Source organism: Mytilus californianus, unplaced genomic scaffold, assembly GCF_021869535.1.
Source record: "Mytilus californianus isolate M0D057914Y unplaced genomic scaffold, xbMytCali1.0.p SCAF_4, whole genome shotgun sequence".
Taxonomy (NCBI): Eukaryota; Metazoa; Mollusca; class Bivalvia; order Mytilida; family Mytilidae; genus Mytilus; species Mytilus californianus.
Genome location: NW_026262690.1, coordinates 2,836,909 through 2,860,302, shown reverse-complemented (window position 1 = coordinate 2,860,302; position 23,394 = coordinate 2,836,909). Strand labels below are relative to the sequence as shown.

The 23,394-nt window shown below is 32.5% G+C and overlaps 1 protein-coding gene across 1 annotated transcript; it reads right to left on the bottom strand.

Moving 5' to 3' along the window:
* Positions 1–4,600: 4,600 nt before the first annotated feature.
* On the bottom strand, positions 4,601–22,817 carry LOC127737297 (emopamil-binding protein-like). The gene is made up of 4 exons (XM_052247886.1): positions 22,571–22,817; positions 20,950–21,019; positions 19,422–19,604; positions 4,601–5,459 (listed from the first exon to the last, which is right to left on the bottom strand). Exons 1-4 carry the CDS (start codon positions 22,742–22,744, stop codon positions 5,185–5,187), a joined length of 702 nt encoding a protein of 233 aa, XP_052103846.1. The 5' UTR covers positions 22,745–22,817; the 3' UTR covers positions 4,601–5,184.
* Between the last annotated feature and the right edge of the window lie 577 nt (positions 22,818–23,394).

Here is a 23,394-nt window from a genome sequence, read left to right as displayed (position 1 = left end):
TTGAACGCACGGGCGTGTTTGCTAACCATAACGAGAACATTGCTAGAGCGATAAACACGGGGTTCCGTCAAAAACGAAATCAGTTGGAAAAAGTGAAAGGCCAAATCAATTATGACATGATATGTAGTTTGAAAGCATCGGAAACCAAAAGTTCTGATAAGGGACAACTTAACCCAGATTTATGTAAATTGAATTAAACGAAAACAGTTTATATATTATTTTTTTCATTTTAGTTGATGAGTGAATACACATATCCGTTGTTTACGTCAATGCAGCTTGACACTTTCTTTGTTTTTGGTCTAATTGTTCTAGATGCTTAAGATAGTTGTCTTATTGGCAAGTGCAGTATAACATTGTCATTTATTTACTTGATGTTGCAGAATTATTTGTAAATTTAAGTTGAATGTGGTCTCCGTCATTATAAACCACCCTATAAACCTCAAGGTTTTGGGGGTATATCTTAAATCTGGAAACTACTTTTTATTTTTATTAAAAAGTAGATCTGGCAAATAGGTGAAAGGACTGGCAAAACTTTCTTACAGCACCTAAATTTCACATATATTACACAAAAATCTAAACACTTAGCCACACCTACCCCAACTATAATTAAACTGTAGGGTGATCATATGGGATCTAGAAAGGCATGCAATTAGTTCCTGTCCAACTAGTGACACCAGCTGCAGTTTACATAAGTTTTGAGAAAATACAAAGCTGACAGAATGTTTAAAACGGGACACAAATTAAATGTACAATTGCTCGTCAGTGAATAAACCAAATAAAACATGCAGCTAGCACATATTCTACAAAGAAAGAAACACATTTATGATGGAAACACATCTGGGGTTGATATAATGTGATTATAACATGCCTAAATATTCAATATTGTGTTGATGAAAAAACCCAATACATTAAGGAGCTTGTGGTGAAAAACCCAATTTGATATTTGCTTGAGGGGTGAATTGGAATTGATAATGCAATTAAAAAACTTTATCACCCAATTACATAAAAAAAATGGTGGGTAAAAACCCCAATTTGTGAATTCTTATCTGGAGCTCTGAACAACAGAATGTCCGATTCATCTGAAAATTTCAGGGCAGATAGATCTTGACCTAATAAACAATTTTACCCCGTCAGATTTGCTCTAAATGCTTTGGTTTCAGAGATATAAGCCAAAATCTACATTTTACCCCTATGTTCTATTTTTAACCATGGCGGCCATCTTGGTTGGTTTGCCGGGTCACCGGACACATTTTTTAAACTAGATACTCCACTGATGATTGTGGCCAAGTTTGGTTTAATTTGGCCAAGTAGTTTCAGAGGAGAAGATTTTTGTAAAAGTTAACGACGACGGACGACGACGACGGACGACGACAACGACGGACGACGGACGCCAAGTGATGAGAAAAGCTCACTTGGCCCTTTGGGCCAGATGAGCTAAAAAGGTACATATACATGTACTTTCATTGCTTTATCAATATATACTATCGCTACTAAAACAATATAAACAAACTATAAATACAATATGTATTGAAACACAACCAAATATTCCAGAAACATGTGAATTGATTTGTTAATAACACAGCTGCAGTGTCATTATATTGCTTGTTTCTCAATGCCATGGAAGAAATACTGTTCATTCTGAACACAATTAAAATGTTATCATTTAAAGAGCATTTTTTAAAGGATGCCCATCCCATAAAAATGTATGATTTTAAAGTTCTCTAGTTCCTCAGTACTGTCATAATACAACCCCTCTTTGACCCTTCTTTTACAACCTAACATGTTCATTGTATAAAAAATACATCACAATGTACAACTCTAAAAAAGACATCCAGATGACCTTTGATCTTTGGTCTGTATGATACTTTGGAATATTTTGATTCAAAGTAAAATTGTATTTATTGACATGCAAATTAAGCAGAAAATATTACTGGGGGATTTATGAAATCAAAACACGGAATAATCAAATTAATTGAAAATGGTAACAAGAGGCTCTCAAGAGCCTGAATCGCTCACCTGCATTTCAGAGGAGAAGATTTTTAAATGTTAGCAAACTTGATGAACAAATTGTGTAAAATTGTCTTTAAAGGGCAATAACTCCTTAAGGGGTCAATTGACAATTTTGGTCATTTAACTTTTTTGTAGATCTTACTTTGCTGAACATTATTGCTGCTTACAGTTTATATATATCTATAATAACATTCAAAATAACAAAAAACTGCAAAATTTTGTTAAAACTACCAATTCGGTGGCAGCAACCCAACAATGGGTTATTCGATTCGTCTGAAAATTTCAGAGCTGATAGATCTTGACCAACTGAACAATTTTACCCCATGTCACAATTGCTCTAAAAGATTAAGTTTTTGAGATATAAGCCAAAAACTGCATTTGACCCTTATGTTCTTTTTTTAGCCATGGCGGCCATGTTTGTCAATGGATACAAACTTCGGATACAATTTATAAACAAGATACCCTAAGGAACATTTAGTTAAAAGTTGAGGGTAATTGGCCCAGTAGTTTCAGAGGAGAAGATTTTTAAATGTTAGCAAACTTGATGAACAAATTGTGTAAAATTGTCTTTAAAGGGCAATCACTCCTTAAGGGGTCAATTGACAATTATGGTCATATAAACTTTTTTGTAGATCTTACTTTGCTGAACATCATTGCTGCTTACAGTTTATATATATCTATAATAATATTCACAATAATAACAAAAAACTGCAAAATTTTGTTAAAACTACCAATTCGGTGGCAGCAACCCAACAATGGATTGTTTGATTCGTCTGAAAATTTCAGAGCTGATAGATCTTGACCAACTGAACAATTTTACCCCATGTCAGATTTGCTCTAAAAGCTTTAGTTTTTGAGATATAAGCCAAAAACTGCATTTGACCCCTATGTTCTATTTTTAGCCATGGCGGCCATGTTTGTCAATGGATCAAAACACCGGATACAATTTATAAACTAGATTCCCTAAGGAACATTTAGTTAAAGTTTGAAGGTATTTGGCCCAGTAGTTTCAGAGGAGAAGATTTTTGAAATAGTTTACGACGACAGACGACGACGACGACAGACGACGGAGGCTGACGGACGCCAAGTGATGGCATAAGCTCACATGGGGCCCTTTGGGCCCCGGTGAGCTAAAAATTAGAGAAAATAATGCTTAGCAACAAAGTTATTCAAAATTTACAACCAAACACATAATATGAAAATTATAAAAAAACTTTTACTTTTATAGTTTATGCTACATACATGCGAAAAATTAGCATTGTTACTTCCAAATTAATCACATTTTTGAATTCAAAACACATTGAATAAACTTACTTGTTTATTACAAATCGACCTATTGTTTGACTCTTTTAATTGGGTTATGATAGCCAGTGGTGAAACAGTATAATTGGAAAATTTATGTTTTCTGTATCTTCAAAAACACTGTGACAAAATGAATGCTGATCTTTTGTGTGTGCATAAGAACTGAACCAGGCCACAATTACTCTCATTTGATTGAAATAATCTTGAGGTAGGATCTATTGGACATAAAAGTGTCAATAATGCTGAAAAGAAACTGAATGATGAGATCATCTATTCTGGGAGAGCATGTATTACTGTTAACATAGCTCGAAAAAGTGCAGTAAGTCAATACATCAGTATTTTAGTTTCTTACATTAAAAAAAAAATGTTACAAAACTGCATAAAATCTACAGTTAATTAAAGTAATGCTGCCCATAATAAAGTTAGTACACAGAAGTAAATATATCAATTGCATAGATGTAAATCTTATAGTAAAACAGTAATAACATAATACATTTGATTATAATGTAAAGTTTTTGATTACATTCAAACAGAGACTAGCATATGTATATGTGAGCCAAAATTTGTTCCTGTGAAAAAAGTTCCAGTGGAACTAATATCACAGGAAATATGTTCTGGGAGAAATTTTTTCACAGATGATTTCTATATAATTTGTTACATCTCTATAAAATAAGTTCCACACTTTACCTGGTGAAATAAGTACCGGGTTGGTGAAATTTGTTCCTTACCTGGTGAAATAAGTTCCAGGTTTATGAGATTTGTTCCTTATCTGGTGAAATAAGTTCTGGGTTTGTGAGATTTGCTCCTCACCTGGTGAAATAAGTTCCTTGTCTGTGAAATATGTTCCACTGGTTAAACAAGTTATCTTATATACTGAGCATTTGTCATCAGTGAGTTTAAAGTTATCATTCAAGTGCATTATAAAAATAAGTATTATATCAATAATAAAAAAAAGTAAAAAGTGTAAATCATCCAATTTGGATCCCATGGAGTATAGCAAATGTTTAATTATATACTTCGTAAAAAATATCAAAATGACACTTTTCACCGAGAAAAGAGTAGAATAAGAAAATTCAATCATTCAGAAAAAAAGTATAGTTAAAGATGAACATATGTACTTATTTGAAAAGGACAAAGTGACTGATCAGTTATATCAAAAGACATGTAGAAACAAAAGACACACACTTTTGAAACTGTGCTATGACCTAAGTACATGTATGACTAGAACATGCGGCCATGACAGTTAACAAAAACCAAGGAGGAATACCACATAAAACATAAATACAAATTATGATACATTACCATCGCTTTTATTTCTTATCTTCATCCTTTAGTTACAGTCATGCCCTCAATTGCAAATGTATCCCATGCAAGCACACTCAGTACAGCACTCAGCTTGCATTATAATTTAAATGTAACAAGAAAATATTTCGCTTACAATTTGTTGCAAAGGTACTTATTTTCTGTGAAAATAGGTTTGAGCGGAACTTATTCATTGATTTCTATGAAATGTGTACACGTTTGTTTAAAACAAATATCACAAGAACTTAATTAACTTTTTAAAACTCTTAATATTAATTGGAAAAAAATTCATGGAGCTATGATTTTTGTTCCGGAACTTATTTCACATTTGGTCATAAAATTAGTTCCGGAACGAATTTTACAGTGCTGGAACATATTTTCTGTGATATAAAGTCCAGCAGAACAAATTTCACGCTGGAACAAATTTTTTGTAACATATATGTATTATTTTACATTTGAATGTTCTTGGCTACAAAATATGTTTACAAGTATGTAAATTTTAAGGTAGTGTTCGACTTAAATAGCAGGTTAATATATCTAATTTGGAACGAGATACAATTTTTATAATTGTCATTCTATTTTTTTAGACCTAGTATTATATTTATGACGAGAGGTTGTTGTGGTGACTGTTGTTGTTTCTGTGACCTCTGTGCCATGACCTCCGTCTGCTACAGCTGATGTTGTCATACAGTGTTTCATCTCCACCCAGGAATGCCACATCAGGTAGAGTGGAATGACAACCCACACACCATTGAAGAAGACCAGGTAGATCCACAGATACAAAACATTACTGGTATCTAGGTTCTCACTTTTTGTTAGCCATTCTGGACAAAACGTCATCCAACCTGTCCAAATTTAACAAAACATTTACATAGCATATATTACATTGAAGATGTATAACAGAACAACATTAGATAGACTTGTAAGTTTCCAATTGTATTTTAGCTTTATAAGGTTATCTTTAATTTAAATAAGTTTTTACTATATATATATAAAAATATTAATTTTCGCGAACCATTTAGGTCACGGAAATTCCATTTTTTGCCATCAGTAAGGAGAGTTGTACAAATAATGTGAATACACAGAACCCCGATCCAATTCATCTTTTGCTAAAAATATTTATCATTTTCTGTTTTATATCTCCTAACATCATTCCATTTTTCTCTAATTTCGATTAAAATATGCCAAAACCTGCAGTAAAAATAGATGTATGCCCCAAATAAACATTCCCCGATTGGTTGAACTACTATGGCGTCAATGTAAGCCTCGATGTAAGGCAACGCAAGCCTCGATGTAAAGCACACGCTTCCCAAGAGTAAGGAGAGATGTACAAATAATGTGAATTCACAGACCCCCGATCCAATTTATCTTTTGCTAAAAGTGTTCATCATTTTCTGTTTTGTATTTACCAACAACATTCCATTTTTCCGGCTATAATCCCGATTTAAACATGTCAAAACCTGCAGTAAAAATAGATGTATGCCCTAGGTAAACATTCCCCGATTGGTTGAAAAGCTGTAGCCTCGATGTAAAGCAACGCAAGCACACGCAAAAATTTCCGTTGATACATTGTATGTTGAACTTCGACCCCGGGCCTATTCACAAGGAGACTTTCTTGCGCTCAAATGTAATTCTAAGTGAAGTATACTGGGAAAGTTAAATTATATTCTTTTACAGAAATATTTACACATTTTATCATTAATGTATTGTCATGCTTCTGCATATTTACGCTGAGCTTTAGTAAAATATACTTATATACAAATTTTGTTACGTCAAGCATTAAGAGTAAGAATATATTTCGCGCCAAAACAAGAAAATAATCTGTGTCACCAAATAAGTTTATCAGCATCTTTCTGAAATTTTCCAACAGAAAATAGCGTTAATTATAGAGAAATTTTGGTGAGTATTACTTATTAATGTTAAGGTCCTCCAGAGGTGGTTATCTACACCTTCTTGGCGGTCAATTTAATCCCATTTATCAATTATCCCCGATGGCGATGGCACCCAGTCAATTTATGTCATGACATGAGTGAAAATCTTATCTAAATATCTATTTGATGAAATAACTTCTTCATTAACTGTACATGCAATATTTTTGTAGTTTTTGATAACCGTGCACATTCCCATTGCATGTCCGCAAGATAATGGGTTATGCATTTGTGAATTGTGCAAGTACAGTAATATTGTGTAATACGAATAATGGCGGAGGATAAAAATTTGTGACGGTCAGTGCGTGATCACGTGACATTATTATTTGGAAACAAACGGGCTCCCCATGTAACACGTGTCGGAACTATCCATTCAAGGTGCAATCAATCTTATATTTCACTATTTGATGATATTTCTGTGTCTGTTTGTAGGTTTTGAAGATCAGATGTCATAGTGTAGTTTCATAGACAAAAAAGTACCATGATTGTTCCTGTTCAGTAGTTGTGATTTTTTTTATAGAATTAGAAGGTAAGTCTACATTAGTCATTATTTAAATTATTTAAATTAAGTCTGAAAAAAATGACTCAACGCTGTAATTTTTCCCCAATTTTTGAAACATGCATAATTTAAAGAGCATTTGCTTCCCTTGAACCCTCCCCACTACAAATTGCCTAAAACTCATACTCATAGGCCGAGATTACTCTGATGTCCAACATCTGTTTTTGCGATTCCTGCATTTTAACTCTCTTATTTTCAAATTGAACACAATCGGCCATTCAGCTTATTTGCATCATAAATGAACGAGGTGTTAGATTATGTTTTCCTATTGAATAAGGGTCATTTTCATAAATCAGCTCCCATAATGCATTGAAAATTACTTTTTCTGTTGGTCATGTCCAGGGAAAAAACTTAACGGACGCCCATGGCGACCAGAAATTGACCTGGGCGATCTTTTTATTCAGTTGTGGTAGCCCAGGTGGCAAATTGAAAACAAAGTACCGACAGATGGAAATCCGCTGTTTACCGTGGCTCCAAGTGCCAGATACTTAACTGACAAAAATATAAATTCAAAAAGAAAAAAAATCTTTTTAAAATGTATACAGGCAAGTGTCTGAAGTCGTATTGTCGCAAAGTCGCGGTTGCGATAAACAAGGATGTAAAAGCAGAGTTTACCTTTGACTAAATATAGTTCACGTTAATTCAGGTCACTGATTGGTCGTCTATTTAAAGTCCGGAAAGTATTGTATGTTTGCAAGGATAACAAGAGAGACGTTCCGATGGTCATTTACAATATGAAGCGATCAAATACCCTGTTCGGTTTTGGCTTCAAGAAAGCGAAGAATTTCAGAGAAGATGACAATAGCATGTTATGAAATAATATCAGTCAAATAAAAGAACGTATAATATATAATGTTATATTATATATAAGAATCTGGAAAACAGTACCTTTTGTAGTTCCCTTTTCAAAGCCCACGTGGTGTCCAGAGAATGAAGGTCAAAAACGAAAGAAGAGTATTGTCGACCACAAATAAATAACATTAGTTCAAAATGATTTTAGTTTCCTACTTACTGAACAGTTTACAAAAAAGAGAAAATCAGAGGAGATATCAATTTTATGACAATGCTTTTGAAATACGTGTACAAGTCTTTTGAGAAAAAATGGGGGTCATTTGTTTACAAATGTACGTAGTTACGCAAAATAAATCGATCAAGATATTTAATAAATTAGATTATTAAAGAAATAAAATTAAATATTTCATCGATCATCTACATGTATTTAAGGACAGAGAATTCTTTAGTTGTCTTAAAAAGATATTAAAAAAAAACTGGTACACAGGGTATGAAGATTCCCATTTTGTAAATGATTATTTTTTTTATTAAATTTGATTCAAGTCAACAACAAAAAAAAGACAAAATTTACATTTTCCCAAGCATCTAAATCACCTCCAGGTATGCTCAGAATGCAGGGTTTTGAGTCTAAAATTTCAAAATTTTCTTGGGGGGGGGGGGGGGGGGCATGCCCCCAAACCCCCTAGCAAGTTCAGCCCGCATGCGGGCTTCACCAGTGATACTCATAGTGAAATAAATTGGGCTACTAACTTTTTGTCTGGGCTAACTGATTTTCAAGTCAAGTAACCCAGCTGGCTACTGGCCTTACAAAGTTAAGTTTCACCCGTGATGTCACACTCTTTTTAAGTTAAAGTAAAAATACCAGTATTGATGTGTCAATGTGAAAACTGTCCAAATGTGAGAAAATAGCGGGTGGCAGGTCGATTAAACTTATTTAAATGAAGAGAAAAATGAACTAATTGAGGCTTGATTTATAGATTGTTTTCCTATTGAATAAGGGTCAATTGCATAAATCAGTTCCCATAATGTTGGTCATGTGACATTCTTATAAAGTGAAAGTTAAAATGAGGGTGGTAATGGGGGTACCTTCATGACGAATAAAGGTAAAAAATCTTGCCAAATGACGTTAACGGTAATTTTTGGTGCATGACGATCAAATGAAGACTTTCTTCAAGACGATAAAGAAACTGACAGATTTTGACGAATCACGTTAATTTTTTGCCAAAAATAACGGTAACGATTATTATTTGAGACCTCTGATGAATCATGATAAGGATATGTTGACGAATCACGGTAAAATGTGAACATATTTGACGCTAACGGTAGCCGAAAATGACCGTTAGACGCCTGACGGTAAAGGGCATTCATACCCTCTAAAATGTCAGTATTGATGGCAGAGGTGGATTTAGGGGGGACCAGGGGGCCCAGGCCCCCCTTTTGTGGGATAAATTTGGTTGATTATATAGGGAATCACTGAAACATGACTGGAGCAGGCCCCCTCTTAGGCAGTCAGTGGGCACCCTCTTATGAAAAATTCTGGATCCGCCACTGGATGGGTCAATGTGAAAACTGTCCAAATATGAGAAGATAACGGGTGGCAGGTTGATCAAACTTACTTAAATGAAGAGAAAAATGAATAAATTGAGGCTTGATTTATATGGATCCAGTCGACTCCAGAAGCAACGAAGCAGCACATCCACTTTGGACGGGCAAATATCATCTATCTGATATGGGACCAGCTAATGCCCTAATCTTAAATTAAAAGCATTGGAAAAGTAAACTGTAAATTATAATTTTGACAATGACCACAATTTGTTTTAGTTCAATGTTCATGTAATAATATGCGGGATAATATATGAACTTAATACTTCAAGGTTATATAGGTTTGTCAATGTAAAAATAAAATAATTTGTCTGCTAACTTAGGGAGCTACCATTTGATTTTTAGGGGGGGGGGGGGGGGGGTCTAGGATGAAATCAGAGTTCACGAAAATGGTCGGTCCTGTCGGTCAAAATGAGGCTCGGACCAGTATTTTGAAGGCTAGGGCCGGTCCCAATGACCGATGTAAAAACGGCCGTTGTAGTGCATATTTCGGCACTTTTTTACATCGGTTATTAGATGTACCGCAACTGTTTCCAATAAGTGTTTACATCGGTTATCAGATGTATCCGCTGCCAATTTCCGGTACTGGTTTACAGATTTATTATAAACAAACCAAAGCGGCGATCTACACGTGGCCTACTTAATTTGTCCATAGAGCCATCCCTGGCAAACAATCGGCGATTGAACCTTACAATGGAGCAAACAAATACTGTAACAGCCGAGAAAGTGATTCAGATGATGAAATGGATAGTGAAGATGACTTTAAATAAGAACAATCAGAAGACCCGAACTGGTCTTTCATTGTTAATTTGCCTGTGGGTGCGGAGAATAAAACTAATATTAATAAAGTTATTTTTCGATAAAATATGTTATTAATTTTTTTTCAGGATAAAATTGAGAGATTTTGTAGGACTGGCTAAAATTTTGTAGGACTGACAAATAATCATGCTTTGTCGGTCCCATGACCGACGGGTCAAAATAAGTTTTCGCGAACTCTGATGAAATTTGAAAAAAAAAGGCAGGATGACAATTTATGTAAAAACAAGTCTGGATAAACTAATAGAAAAAAAGGCAGGACAAAAAAGAGTGAAAAATAAAAAGGCAGGACAGATTACATCTCGAACTAAAAAAAAAAGGCAGGACAAAAATTTTCATCCTACCCCCCCCCCCCCCCCTTTTTCCCCCATAAAAATGGAAAGGAAGCTCCCTTATAGTGTTTCCTTCAGAGGGTGTTGGCCTGGAATGGTACCCTGCAGTTTTCATACGCCTGTTCATGAGAAATATTATGGTATGCCTTTGTCCGTCTGTCTGCCCTGATCTGTCTGTTTCTAGCATGTTGTTCACTAACTCACCAATTTGCATGAAACTCTGGTGAATTGATTATATCTACTGACATGAGCTCCCTTTTAGATTTTTAGGAATTTTATAATATACATTTTCAAAATGTGAGGTTTTATTCATTAAAAAAGGGGGATTTTCATGTTAACGCCCATTAACTCTAAAAATGCTTTGTTCACAAACTCTTTAACGCTTTCACCAATTTGCATGAAACTGTTGTGAATTGATTATTTTATAAATTTTAGGTTTCCCGTTTCAGAGTTATATAGGATTATACTCATGTATTGATGTGAGCTCCCTTTAGATTGTTTTGGAATTTTAGAATTTACATTATCCAGTTACAATGTAAGGGGTTTTATTCATTCAAAAAGGGGGATTTCCATTTTTACTTTTTAGACATTAACTCGAAAATGCTTTAAGCAGTTGTCATTTGTCATGAAACTTTGGTTAATTGTTTATATATATCTATTGATGCAAGCTCCCTTTCAATTTAATAAATTGTGGAATTTTATTCATAAAAAAGGATGGCTTTCCCAGTTTGCAGATCAAATTCAAAAGTTTGTACATGCACTTCTCTGGCATGTTTCAGTAAATGTGTAAATTATAACTGACATAACTAACTTTGACAATTACCACATATTTTTAAGTTCAATGTACATGAAATATACAAGGTAATGCATGTAGACTCGATACTGCTGCAAGGTTATACAGGGTTGTCAATGAAAAAAAAAAAAATTTGTTTGCCAAGTTTGTGTTTCCTTCAGAAGGTTTTGGTGTGGTATGACACCCTGTCGTTTTTATACGCCCTTTTACGGGAAGTACTATGGTATACCGTTGTCCATCGTCAACATGTCGGACATTAACTCAAAACCGCTTTAACTAATTTGCATAAAACTGGTGAATTGTTTATATCTATTGACATGAGCTCCCTTTCGTTTTTTATAAATTTTAGATTTTACGTTTCTGAGTTGTTGGGTTTTATTCATTAAAAAAAGGGGAATTTTCCAGTTTTCGGACAATAAAAGCTTTCACCAACTTGCAAGAAATTGTGGTGAATTGTTATATCTATTGACATGAGTTCCCTTTTGATTTTTATATATTTTAGATTTTACATTTCTGAGTTACAGGGTTTTATTCGTGAAAAAAGGGGGTATTTTCCAGTTATGGACAAAAATCAAAAATGCTTTCAGCAGTTTGTATGAAACTTTGGTGAATTGTTTATATCTATATTGATGTAAGCTCCCTTTAGAATTTTATAAATTTTACATTTTACATTTCTGAGTGATGGGGTTTTATTCATTAAAAAAGGGGTGATTTTCCAGTTTTCGGACAATAGCTCAAAAATGCTGTCAGCAATTCTCATGAAACTTAAGTGAATTGTTTACAACTATTGATGCAAGCTCCCTTTACATTTTCACAAATTTCTAATATGACTGGGAATTAATTGAACTTTATTTGTTTATAGTCTGACGACAGATTTACTAAGTATTGCGCAACAGCACAGTGTATTGCGCAACAGCACAGTGTATTGCACAACAGCAAGAAATCTTTAATTTCATCACGTTCTAATGAAGTAACAAGCTTATTTTGCCGAAAGTTAGAATGATTTGATCTACGCTTGAGTAACAAGTACCAGAAGTGATTATTACTTTAAAACACAGTCCTGTAATATTTTTTATTCTACTTTGAATATTGCCTGCTTATTTCAACAACTATTCTTACAAAACAATCCTATATTTATCCTAGGTGTTGCACTCAGTATTGTTGATTATATTTATATGTATATGTAGTAAAGTGAATGCAACCCCCTTTTTGAAGGTAAGTAACAGTTAACAAACTTTATCACTTATCAGTACAGGGGTTTTTCTGGGTATTTTGGGAAAAAGGACCCTGGCCAGTTCGGGAATTTTTTCACGCGCTTTTCAATGAAATTGGGAAAATAGCAAATATACCAGATTTGAGTTTTAGTGTGTTTAGTTCATTAAAAGTTATCTTTTATTGTGAAAATAAAGTAAGAAACTTCCAGAATTTTACTGGCCTTTCAAAATTGAGAAGAAATTACCTGTTGGAATTGTAGTTATATGTTTAACTATAAAAACATCTACATGTAATATCAACATTTATTAATGATAAGGAAAATTACTGTCACATTTATATGATTTAATTGGATTTTGACATGAAAATTTGTGAACTAAAAGTAATTTTGTGTTTCTGTATAAAATATTTCCTGATTTTTCTCCTTTTTTTTCATATATCTTTTGGTTTTCAATCCTAGTGTTTATATTTCATCATCAACATGTATTTTGTCACTGGCCTGGAATTATTATTTTTTATTGTATTTGATCGGCAAACCCGGAATTACCCTTATCCGCCCCCGGAATCTGACCCCGTATTGTAATTGTCTTCAATTTTCGGTTTATGACATCCATTGTTTTTCAATGTTGTTTTTGTCAGTCAGGTAGGATTTTACTCGGATTTACACATTATTTGTTGGCGATTTTCGGCATAAAGCTAGTGGTTGGCTGTCATGAATAATAAAGATGAAAATAAATTTTGAGATCCTTTGGGAATTTTGCTCCCAAAATTGGGGAAAATGTAGGGTATTTGCCATTGGGAATGGGTCCGAATATCGGACCCTGTGGAATGCTAGAAAAATCCATGCAGTAGTTTAGAATGGTTTAAAAAAAAGATCTAATAGATGTTACATGCATTATGCTTTCCTCTCAAAAAGTTTGCATGTGTTTTAAAGTGGTTATTTAGCAATGTAATTTTTTCCCTCAGTATTAACATTAATTTGGAAGTAAGTTAAAGGATTTCAGTTAACCAAAATTATTTCACGCCTAATTTATATAAACAAATCCCACGTCGATATATAACATGTACAACAATCAAACATCAACCCACGCCAAACTGGATGTAATTGAAAGACATCTAGAGGTCAATATACAGTCGAAAACAAAAGACAAAATACATTGTGTAAGGAAAAATATAGCGAATTTTTGAGAAGAATTATTATTACATGTATATTTGCAATATTTAAAATGCATAGTTTAAAATCTTTCGAGTTTTAGGTTCCACCTACCATTTTAGAAAATTGGGATTTCATTGCAGCTAGTCTATTAGATAACATTTTATAGTTTTGAATGTTTCTTCATCAGTTTACTAAAATTAGGTGGAGGTATGTTCTTATTTCTGACAGGGGGGTACTCAACCTATATCAATTTGTGCATGAAGCGATTGATAGTTGCTAGATGCTGAATAATTTTACCACAAATTTGTGAAAGTTTTAACCGGTGTATATACTCAAAATATGTTAATAAAGTTCATGTCTTTTTCAGGACTTCAGATCCAACCATGTAGTATGGCATGTTTGTGAGATATGGTTTTGGCCAGGAGGATGTTCATGAAGGACCTGTAGTACAAAGTATATCACTGGATTGAGCTCATTGTCTAAGTGTATTATTAAAGTGCTTTGCTTTGAGCTCAGTTCATTGTTATGCAATTCATTCTTTGTGAAATAAAGATTTGACAGACAACTCTCATGTACAAGGAATTGTCAAAGTAGTATCCATTCTATGTACAATGTAAGTAATAGGGAGATAAAAGCATTTTATTTAGATTTGAACCAAACATTTTTTGTCCATTAGCCAAATTAAAAAAAAAAAGCACAAATTCACCAAGCAATGCTACTGGCGCTACTAGCAATATGATGCTAGGTTCTTTTGTTACACTTTATTTTTATGCCCCCGCCATAGCAAAGGGGGCATTAAGTTTTACCCTTGTCCGACTGTACGAACGTACGTACGTACGTCCTAAAATTGGTTTCCATTCTCTAACTTTAGTTTGCCTCAACCAAATGTTATGAAACTTATACGCAATGCTTATTACCACAAAACACAGATCAAGTTTGAATTTTGGTAGCGTCACTTTTACCGTTCTAGAGTTATGCCCCTTTAAAAATGGAAAAATTGTTGAATTTTTCGTTTCCGTTCTCTAATTTTAGTATGCCTCAACCAAATGTTATGAAACTTATACCCAATGCTTATTACCACAAAACACAGATCAAGTTTGAATTTTGGTGAACCGTTCTTGAGTTGTGCCCCTTTATAAATGGAAAAGTTGCTAAATTTTTATTTTCTTCTAAATATCAAGTAATTTTAAAATTGGAGTTATCTTCCTTTGTCCATGATTATAGTTGAATCAACTACAATCAATGCTTTATACAATGCAATGTTTAATTTTGACTTCCACTGATAAAATACAGATCAAGTTGAATTTGGGTAGGGTCACTTTAACCATTATTGAGTTATGCCCCTTTATAAATCGAAAGATTGCTAAATTTATAGTTTCCATTCTGTAACTTAAGTTTGCCCCAACCAAACATTATGAAACCTATACACAATATTCATTACCACAAAACTAAGATCAAGTACAAATTTTTTGTTTCCGTTTTCTAACTTTAGTTTGCCACAACCAAATGTTATGAAACTTATACACAATGCTTATTACTACATAATAAAGATTAAGTACGAAATTTGGTGGCGACACTTTTACCATTCTTGAGTTATGTCCCTTTATAAACATTAAAATTGCTGAATTTTTCGTTTCCGTTCTCTAACTTTAGTTTGTTTCAACCAAATGTTATAAAACTTATACACAACCGTTTTAGAGTTATGCGTGTTTACAAATAGAAAAATTGCTGAATTTTGAGTTTCTGTTCTCTACTTAAATTAACCTCAACCTAATGTTATGAGACTTACACACAATGCTTATTACCACAAAACTCCGATCAAGTTCAAATTTGGGTAGCGTCACTTTTACCGTTCTTCAGTTATGTCCCTTTATAACTATAGGATATGCAAGCGGGGGCATCATCTGTGTCCACATGTGGACACTATCCACATTTTTTTTTACATCTGTACTGCCTACTGGCTACTCAGTCCTGAGTGTGAATGGTCATTCAGTATGTTAAGAAAAAGACCAAAATTTATAAGGCCTATCTGGCCTAATTGATTTCTAAAATATATTTCATTGTACATGTTCAACATTTATCATTCATTTGTTTATTTCTTAATTTGTGTGAATTAACAGTAAATGTTAATTACTACACTTTCTTACCATAACAAAACTGCCTTACTGTATTGGTATCACTTATAATTTGTATCCATATAACAAAAAAAACTGAAAAGAGAATACTTTTGCAATAGCTTTTTCATATTGAATACTAAAACTTTTTAGATATTTAGACATATTAAGTAGATGTTCATAATATCCACTTGACATTTTATCATATGATTACTGTAGTTAGTTATGAGTCTTTGAAGCATGCTCACAAAGGTTCTTTTGTTAATATCATTTTCATACTGGTCAAAACTTTTTTTTGCTTTGACCAGCTTTGGAGGAGATATTTTCATAGAATTAATAAAAAATAACATAGAAATTCACGTTCTAGCTCATCTAGCCCCAATCATCATGTCAGGCATTGTCATTACTAAAAAACATTAAATGTCTTCTAAACTGAGAAACAATTTCCACATTTAACCGAAATCTTTTACTTATGATACTGACAATCCCCCACAAAGTAATATAAATAGAACTATACAAATAGTAAGCAAATACATGTTCTCAGATACCATCTCCCATATAAAAAAATCACATTAAGAAAAAAATGAACCTATTATGTGTTCCTCCCCTAGCTACAAAATGTATCCAAAATCAAAGATGTGGAACATATATATTCTATCATAATCATTTGGTAATTAATGCAATTAGTATCTCTTCCATGCCCATGTTGAACATAAAAAACTAAATATTACATAAACAACACCCCTAATGCTCATTTTGGTTGTCATTGTGCAACACAGTTAATACATAGAAAACATAAAACATAGAACTCCTTTTGTCATATAAAACACTGTCAAACATCCAATCATACTATCCACACTGATCTGTGTCCACACTTGTATTATCATAATATACTATCATAACAAAAAAGTAAAAAATGACAAAATTAAGTTATTTGGCTACTGTCTGATATGAACAAGATGAATCAAAGTACTAAGTACTGAACATCGGATGGCTACAAGTTCTTGTGGATGATCACAAGCACCGTTGTCTCAGAAAAAAAATCACATCTCTATACTAAAAGTGAGGTTAATGTACAGATATATTTTTTTTTCTGAGACAAGTTCGTGCGTGGATGATAAATAAATGTCAGGGAGTTCAACCTCATCGTAATAACTATTATATTGTAGTGATACAAATCAGTATACTCTGGTTTGTTGTTATATATTATATTCATATTTGTATATTACAGTTACATGTTTATATAATTTTCATCCATTTGTATATTATTCTATTCTACTATAAGTAACAGTGCAGTGCAAGTGCATGGTGGGCACTCTTCTGTAATAATTCGATTTTTTCTAATAGATTGGAATTGAGTAGGCATTCATATTTTCCACGCCAAACGTTCAATCTCCCATGCAGAGTTATCGGTCCTTAAGAGAGAGCAAAGACCGATAACTCTGCATGGGAGATTGCAAACGTTCTTGAGATATTCTTCCGCATGCGTTAACACACTTTTTCTGTGCATAGATATTAAAGATTTTTTACTTATATATATATTTTCTAATGACAAAACCTTTTCATATTATTAATTTATGTTCTTAAAAAAATATTTTTAGGAGTATCCATTGAAAAAATGAATTTATAACAAACGATAAGGAATGTTATCTTGCACTCGATAATGTCCGCATATTTATCATGTTTATAGATTGGTTACAATCCCAACACGAAAGTTACGTAATGGAAATCTAGGCGACAGCAATACACCAGAATGCCCTCACGGTCATCCGATGTAAAAACTGTAATTAAAGCACTGTTCCTCAGCTATTGTTTATGTACATGCTGTGAATTTGGGTCATGATTTGATACACCATATCCTTTCTTGTAAATCACAACTTTGAATATTTTAAAACTTGAAATAAGATTGTGATCTTGAATCTTAACCTAATGGCAGCTATGAAAATGTTCCAATTAACTTCCAACCATATAAAACAATACTTTGTTTGCAACAAAACATTAAAAAAAATTCTTATCCAGCACCAAATTTGCATTTTAAGATATTGGGTAATCAGTATAAAAAGATCTTTGAAAACAAAACAAAAATGCCCTGAATTATTTAGTAATGCTGTAAAAATGATATTTGACCTAGTGAAATCAAATTCAGCATGGTTTTATTTTTTTTCAACAACAATGGGAATTTCTTTTCTGGCATTCCAATAACATCCTTCAATTTATGATCAATGGGTTGGTACCTAAGTTTGTGTTAAGACTGTATTTATGATTCAAAAAGATATCATTAGTCCGAACAAGTATGAAATATTTGCCTGTGGACGGTAAGCAAACATAAATCAACCAATCAAAAGAAATCACTAAAAAAAAACAACATCTTAATCTAATTATTGCCAAAAGAGATACCTAGAAACTACAGTTTTAGTACACAAAATTACAGACACAATTCATAATATTATAAATAAAGTGGGAGAAGTTCTCAATACTGCTTTAAATAAACAGCAGAGACCAAAACATGTGATATGCTCATCAACAAAACAGCAATTAACTAAGAATACCATCTAATTCAAATGGGACCTTGCTGACTGCACTTTAATCTTTATTAAATTTTCATGAAAAAAAATCAGTCAAGGTCAATAATTGGTATCATTCGTGATGTGGATGAAACTATACTGTAATGGTTTTTAAAAGTCGAATAACAAATTCAATAAACAGCAGTGCCACGAGCGCATGATACACCTGTCGTCTTGTGTGTGAGTTTTATGCAATAATCATAAATTGTTTCTGAGTTACCTCGCGACATGTGAAAACCCCCCTTTTTTTATAAAAAAATCAATAACTCTTAAATAAAATTTTGAATCATCACCAAAAAGTATACAGATCTTTAGATTAATATAATTAAGAAGTGTGTAAAGTTTTAAGCAATAATCATAACTCGTTTTTGAGATAAATGTGAAATGTGACATGTGAAAATAAAAACACCCCCTGTTTTAGTTACAAAGTCCCGTAACTCAAAAAGTTTTCACCAAAAAGTATACAGATCGTTTGAGCATCATAAGAAACAACTATGTTAAGTTTCATGAAATTTGGATTAGTCGTTCTCAAGTTACGGTGCAACATGTGGACGCCAGACAGACGGACAGAGGGACAGACAGATCGACGGACGCCAGACTTACGTCCCGTCAAAATTTTGTTCATATTTGTCTACTTTTCAGAGCATTGTTTGGTCAGTTGTTCGTCTTTTCACTTTTTTCTTTGGCCATAGAATTGTCTTTTCTTCTTACAATATTGCCATATAGTTATTTGGTATCTTATTAATTCTGATATCCAAAACAATATTTCTAACAACAGTCAGAATTATAATGAAGCTTCCTTCCATCAATACAGAACAGACCAACAGTAATTTCAATGGTCACATATAGAAAAGGCATATATAAATATGTGTCCTTTAGAGGTAATCTTTATAAAATCAGAACATTATTCATGGGTTTTTTAATAAAGTTTGATCTTACCTCCATACAATTCACAAACACACAGAATTAACTGCACATAATGACGATAAAACTTCTTCTTCAAAATGGCATAGATCAAAATTACACATAGTGGCCCATCCAAAAATACTGTTAATATTTCTAAAGATACAATGGTTGGGTCTGCCACACCCCATCTTTTGTCAGCTTGAGCATATTCTTTCCCTGGAAACATTCAACAATACATTTTAAGGTCTAATCAATGATTTTCCCTAACATTGGCATATTAATTATTGAACACAATCATGATTCATCTCACTCATAAAACAAAATATTGACATTAATTTTTACCTATAAAAACATGTGATGCACATTTTGGCTAGGAGAATAAAATAGGAGGGGGCACAGCAAACCAACATTTAGAGTGATATTTGTAAAAATCTATGCATTTATCATATATGTATACATAAGGGGGCATGGGTCCTAGGTCCCCCTAAATCTGCCTCTGCTTTTATCTATAAGAAGTTAACAGTTACTGCTAAGTCATATTTATTGATTTTTAAAATGTATCCAATACAGGACTATTCCACCAAGGTCTAGTTCCAATAAGCCTAGTAATAATGTAAAAAGAAATTGTATTAGTAATCCCAATGTATTACTTTTTTGGTAAATAAAGACTGCTTTTTCATCCTGATATTAAATATAACATTGTAAATTTAATCATGATTGCTTTTATGGTACTAAGTAATCTTATTTATTGAGCAAACAAATATCAGAACTGTCTTTCAAAGGTTTCTTTTTGGCTTAAATATACTTTAATTGATGATGGGTATAATTAAATAGTAGTTAATAAATGATTGTGTCTTGCATTTTTTTTTTAATTATCAATTTGATTATAATCTGAAATGAGACAAAAAATCAATTTTATCTATCAAATACTTTTGAAATTTTGTATAAAGGAGTAGGGACATTAAGGCCTGTTTTGGCCCAAGAAAATAAAGTTTACAGGATCAGCTATTTATTTGCACACAATTTTGTTAGGAAATACATATTATCAAGAAATATAAATGAAATACACAAGATTTTTAATGTTATGATGTCACCTATATATCATCGTACACACTTATCTTTTATGAAAACAAAGAAAACTGCTGAACTTATGCAGTTTCTTATCCATATTTCCTTTGCTTAAACATTGTGCTCAGCCTAGAGAACAAAACTAAATTTGAGTGAATCTTTATTCAAGTATTTACATAATTCCAACCCAAACATCAAGTTGTTTCTTGAGTGTGCAAATACTTTTTCAATCCAAAATATACTTAAAAGGTTATGTAAATCAAAGAAATTATATACAAATTTTGTCATGGTTTGTTTCCATGGCAATTTGTTATATGTTAAATCATGACAATATTTGTGCATACATGAAAGGCATCAAGCTTATATGTGACTACACACTCAAAGCTCTGTATGCCCTTTTAAATAAAGGAGACTAGCTTGGAAATTTTCAAAATCAATTTAAAATTACACTATAAATACCAAAATTGCAAGAAAGTGTTTAGCTTATACTTACACAGGGAAGCAGAGAAATGATCTGACTCTTTGATTGTACCATAAAGAGATAATAAAACAAAAGGACCTTCCTGAAAATACAATAAACATTTTTTTGTTATTTTCATGAAGTTTACTGGTACACATGTACTACAACTATTACTGTTTTTAAAATGTGTCATTTCTACTTAGAATTAGACTTATCACCAGGTTTGTACTTACATGAGCAACACAACATGTGCCACATGTGGAGCAGAATCTGCTTACCTTTCCGGATAACCTAAGAATCTTTTATGCATAGATTATTCACATGACAAGTATTGGCTTTCAAAAAAGCTTGTCTGACTTTAGCATATCTTTCAAATGTGAGAGAAGTGTTACCAACAGGTATGGCAAGTTCTTGTATAGGTTTTGGACTACAGAAAAGGAGGTGCTAACATTGTATTTAAGTGGAAGCTATCTATTGCTTTAAAAATTCAGTATGTAATATGGAATCATGTGAAAGCAATACAGAAACAGGTACAGGGGAAAGTGTTCAAAATTTTCTAACATAAACAAATGTACAAAAAAATAAATAAATTATACATTGTATATGTCTGATGAAAAAGATTAGCCCATAGGAAAAACCAGAACACCTATGAATTGGTACCAAATCTTTTCATCTTTTTAATTCTGGTGATCAAGATATTACCTCCTTTCCATGGTTCATATAATAAAAATTTGCAAAAAATGTAAAACCCCAAAAATTGTTTCAGTAGTTTTTGTCTTGCCATTGTTTTGTACCTTTGCTACAATTTATCTGCAACAGTAACTATTTGAATGGATGAAACTACCAAATCCAATTACCCCAAATTTTCAATATAATCAGATTTCAGACAGTCATCTTTTTAGTAAAATTGAAATGGATGTCTGCTAATTGAAACTTATGTTTATTAGTGTGACATCAGACTGATGAAAATAGAATGCAAAATAAGAACAATATTCAAATTATTAGCTGTGAGACAGTAAGCTCTTTAGAAATAGAACAGCTTAACCTGTCCAATAACAAGCTAATTAATGGCTTATCAATAAGCAATAACAAGCTTGTTAGAAAGGCAACTACTTGTCTAATTACAAGTTTTTTTAAAAAGCTACTAGTTTTCTAGTTGCAAGCTTTTTAGAAAGCTATAAATTCCATAAATAACTTTTTTAACTTTTTAGAAAAGCTATTACTTTTTCATTGAATAACTCTCATATACTAACTGTTTATTTAATCCCTTACTTTGTACTATGTACATATAAAAAGTTTGAAAAGGTTGCACTACTTCTATTTTAATTAAAAATCAAAATATAATTTCTTGTTGAGAAAAAAATACAGTTTCATGGATTTTGATATTTGGTAATAATTTATGTACCATTTTTGTGTCAATGCTAAATATATGGCTACAGGGATGGAAATTAAAATTTTCAAGTGGTAGCCCACTCAATATTTTTAGTGGTCAAGTTTTTATGTAATGCATACTATATGATCAGGCACCAGCTCAAATAATTTTTACAAGAATGGTATAAATACAACATTTCCAAGATAACTATGAATTACTGACGGTGACTGGGTAATTGGCACTCGCCCAGTAATTCTTTTATTCTGAGGGTACACAACTTACAAAGGTAAAGTGTATAAGTGCATCGAAAACAAGCCAGGTAATAATCCATTTTTCAGTCTGGTGTTTCCTTCGTCCCAAATAAAAACCTAGGAAAACACTAAGCCCCAGATAAACTGCTGTTGCACTTAGAGATAGAATTGTAACTGTGTTTATCAAGCTGGAATTTGCTGTCATCTTTTACTAAATATTAGTTTGGGAACAAGTTTAAAAGGAATCGGTGCAGGTTTTCTTTCGACCTTTCCATATGCTTTCGTGGTCAAATTTAAACTTAAATTTCTGAAGAGTAAAAATCGGCCCATACAGACTTCGTCCCAAAATAGATTGGAAGATACTAATGAAATGCCTAAATTTGAGCAGAATATGACAATGGTTACATGATAAAACATAATATACTGTAATCAACATGACTTCATTGATTGAATACATTTACAACATACCTTCAATGATTCTATAGTCGGATACTTTTAAAATCCTTCAATATAATACAATGAGTACAATGCAATATTGTAACATCTCATCTTTTACAAACAAATACATCACACATTGATTTCTAGAAAAAAAAAATATTGGAGTGAGAAGGGAAGGTGGTATTTCTGTTTACTGTAAACCTTCTATTTATAACGGTATTGTTGTAGAAAAAATATTAACAAATGGTATTGTTTTAGTGAAACTAACAAAATAATTTTTTCATATGCATGATGATATTTATATATGTTTTGTTTATATACCACATGAAAGATCGTCATTTTATTCACTTAATGATTGTGACTTTTTCAATTGTATTGAGAGTATTTTTTTAGAATATTGTAACAAGGGTAGCGTAT

What these genes read in the sequence shown, in the direction of transcription:
- LOC127737297 (XM_052247886.1), bottom strand. Translation starts at nt 22,744, where the DNA reads ATGACAGCAAATTCCAGCTTGATAAACACAGTTACAATTCTATCTCTA. An exon ending in CACTTATACACTTTACCTTT is followed by an intron (nt 21,020 to 22,570) that starts GTAAGTTGTGTA and finishes TTGTATTTTCAG; the next exon opens with GAAGGTCCTTTTGTTTTATT. An exon ending in TGTTTGTGAATTGTATGGAG is followed by an intron (nt 5,460 to 19,421) that starts GTAAGATCAAAC and finishes AAATTTGGACAG; the next exon opens with GTTGGATGACGTTTTGTCCA.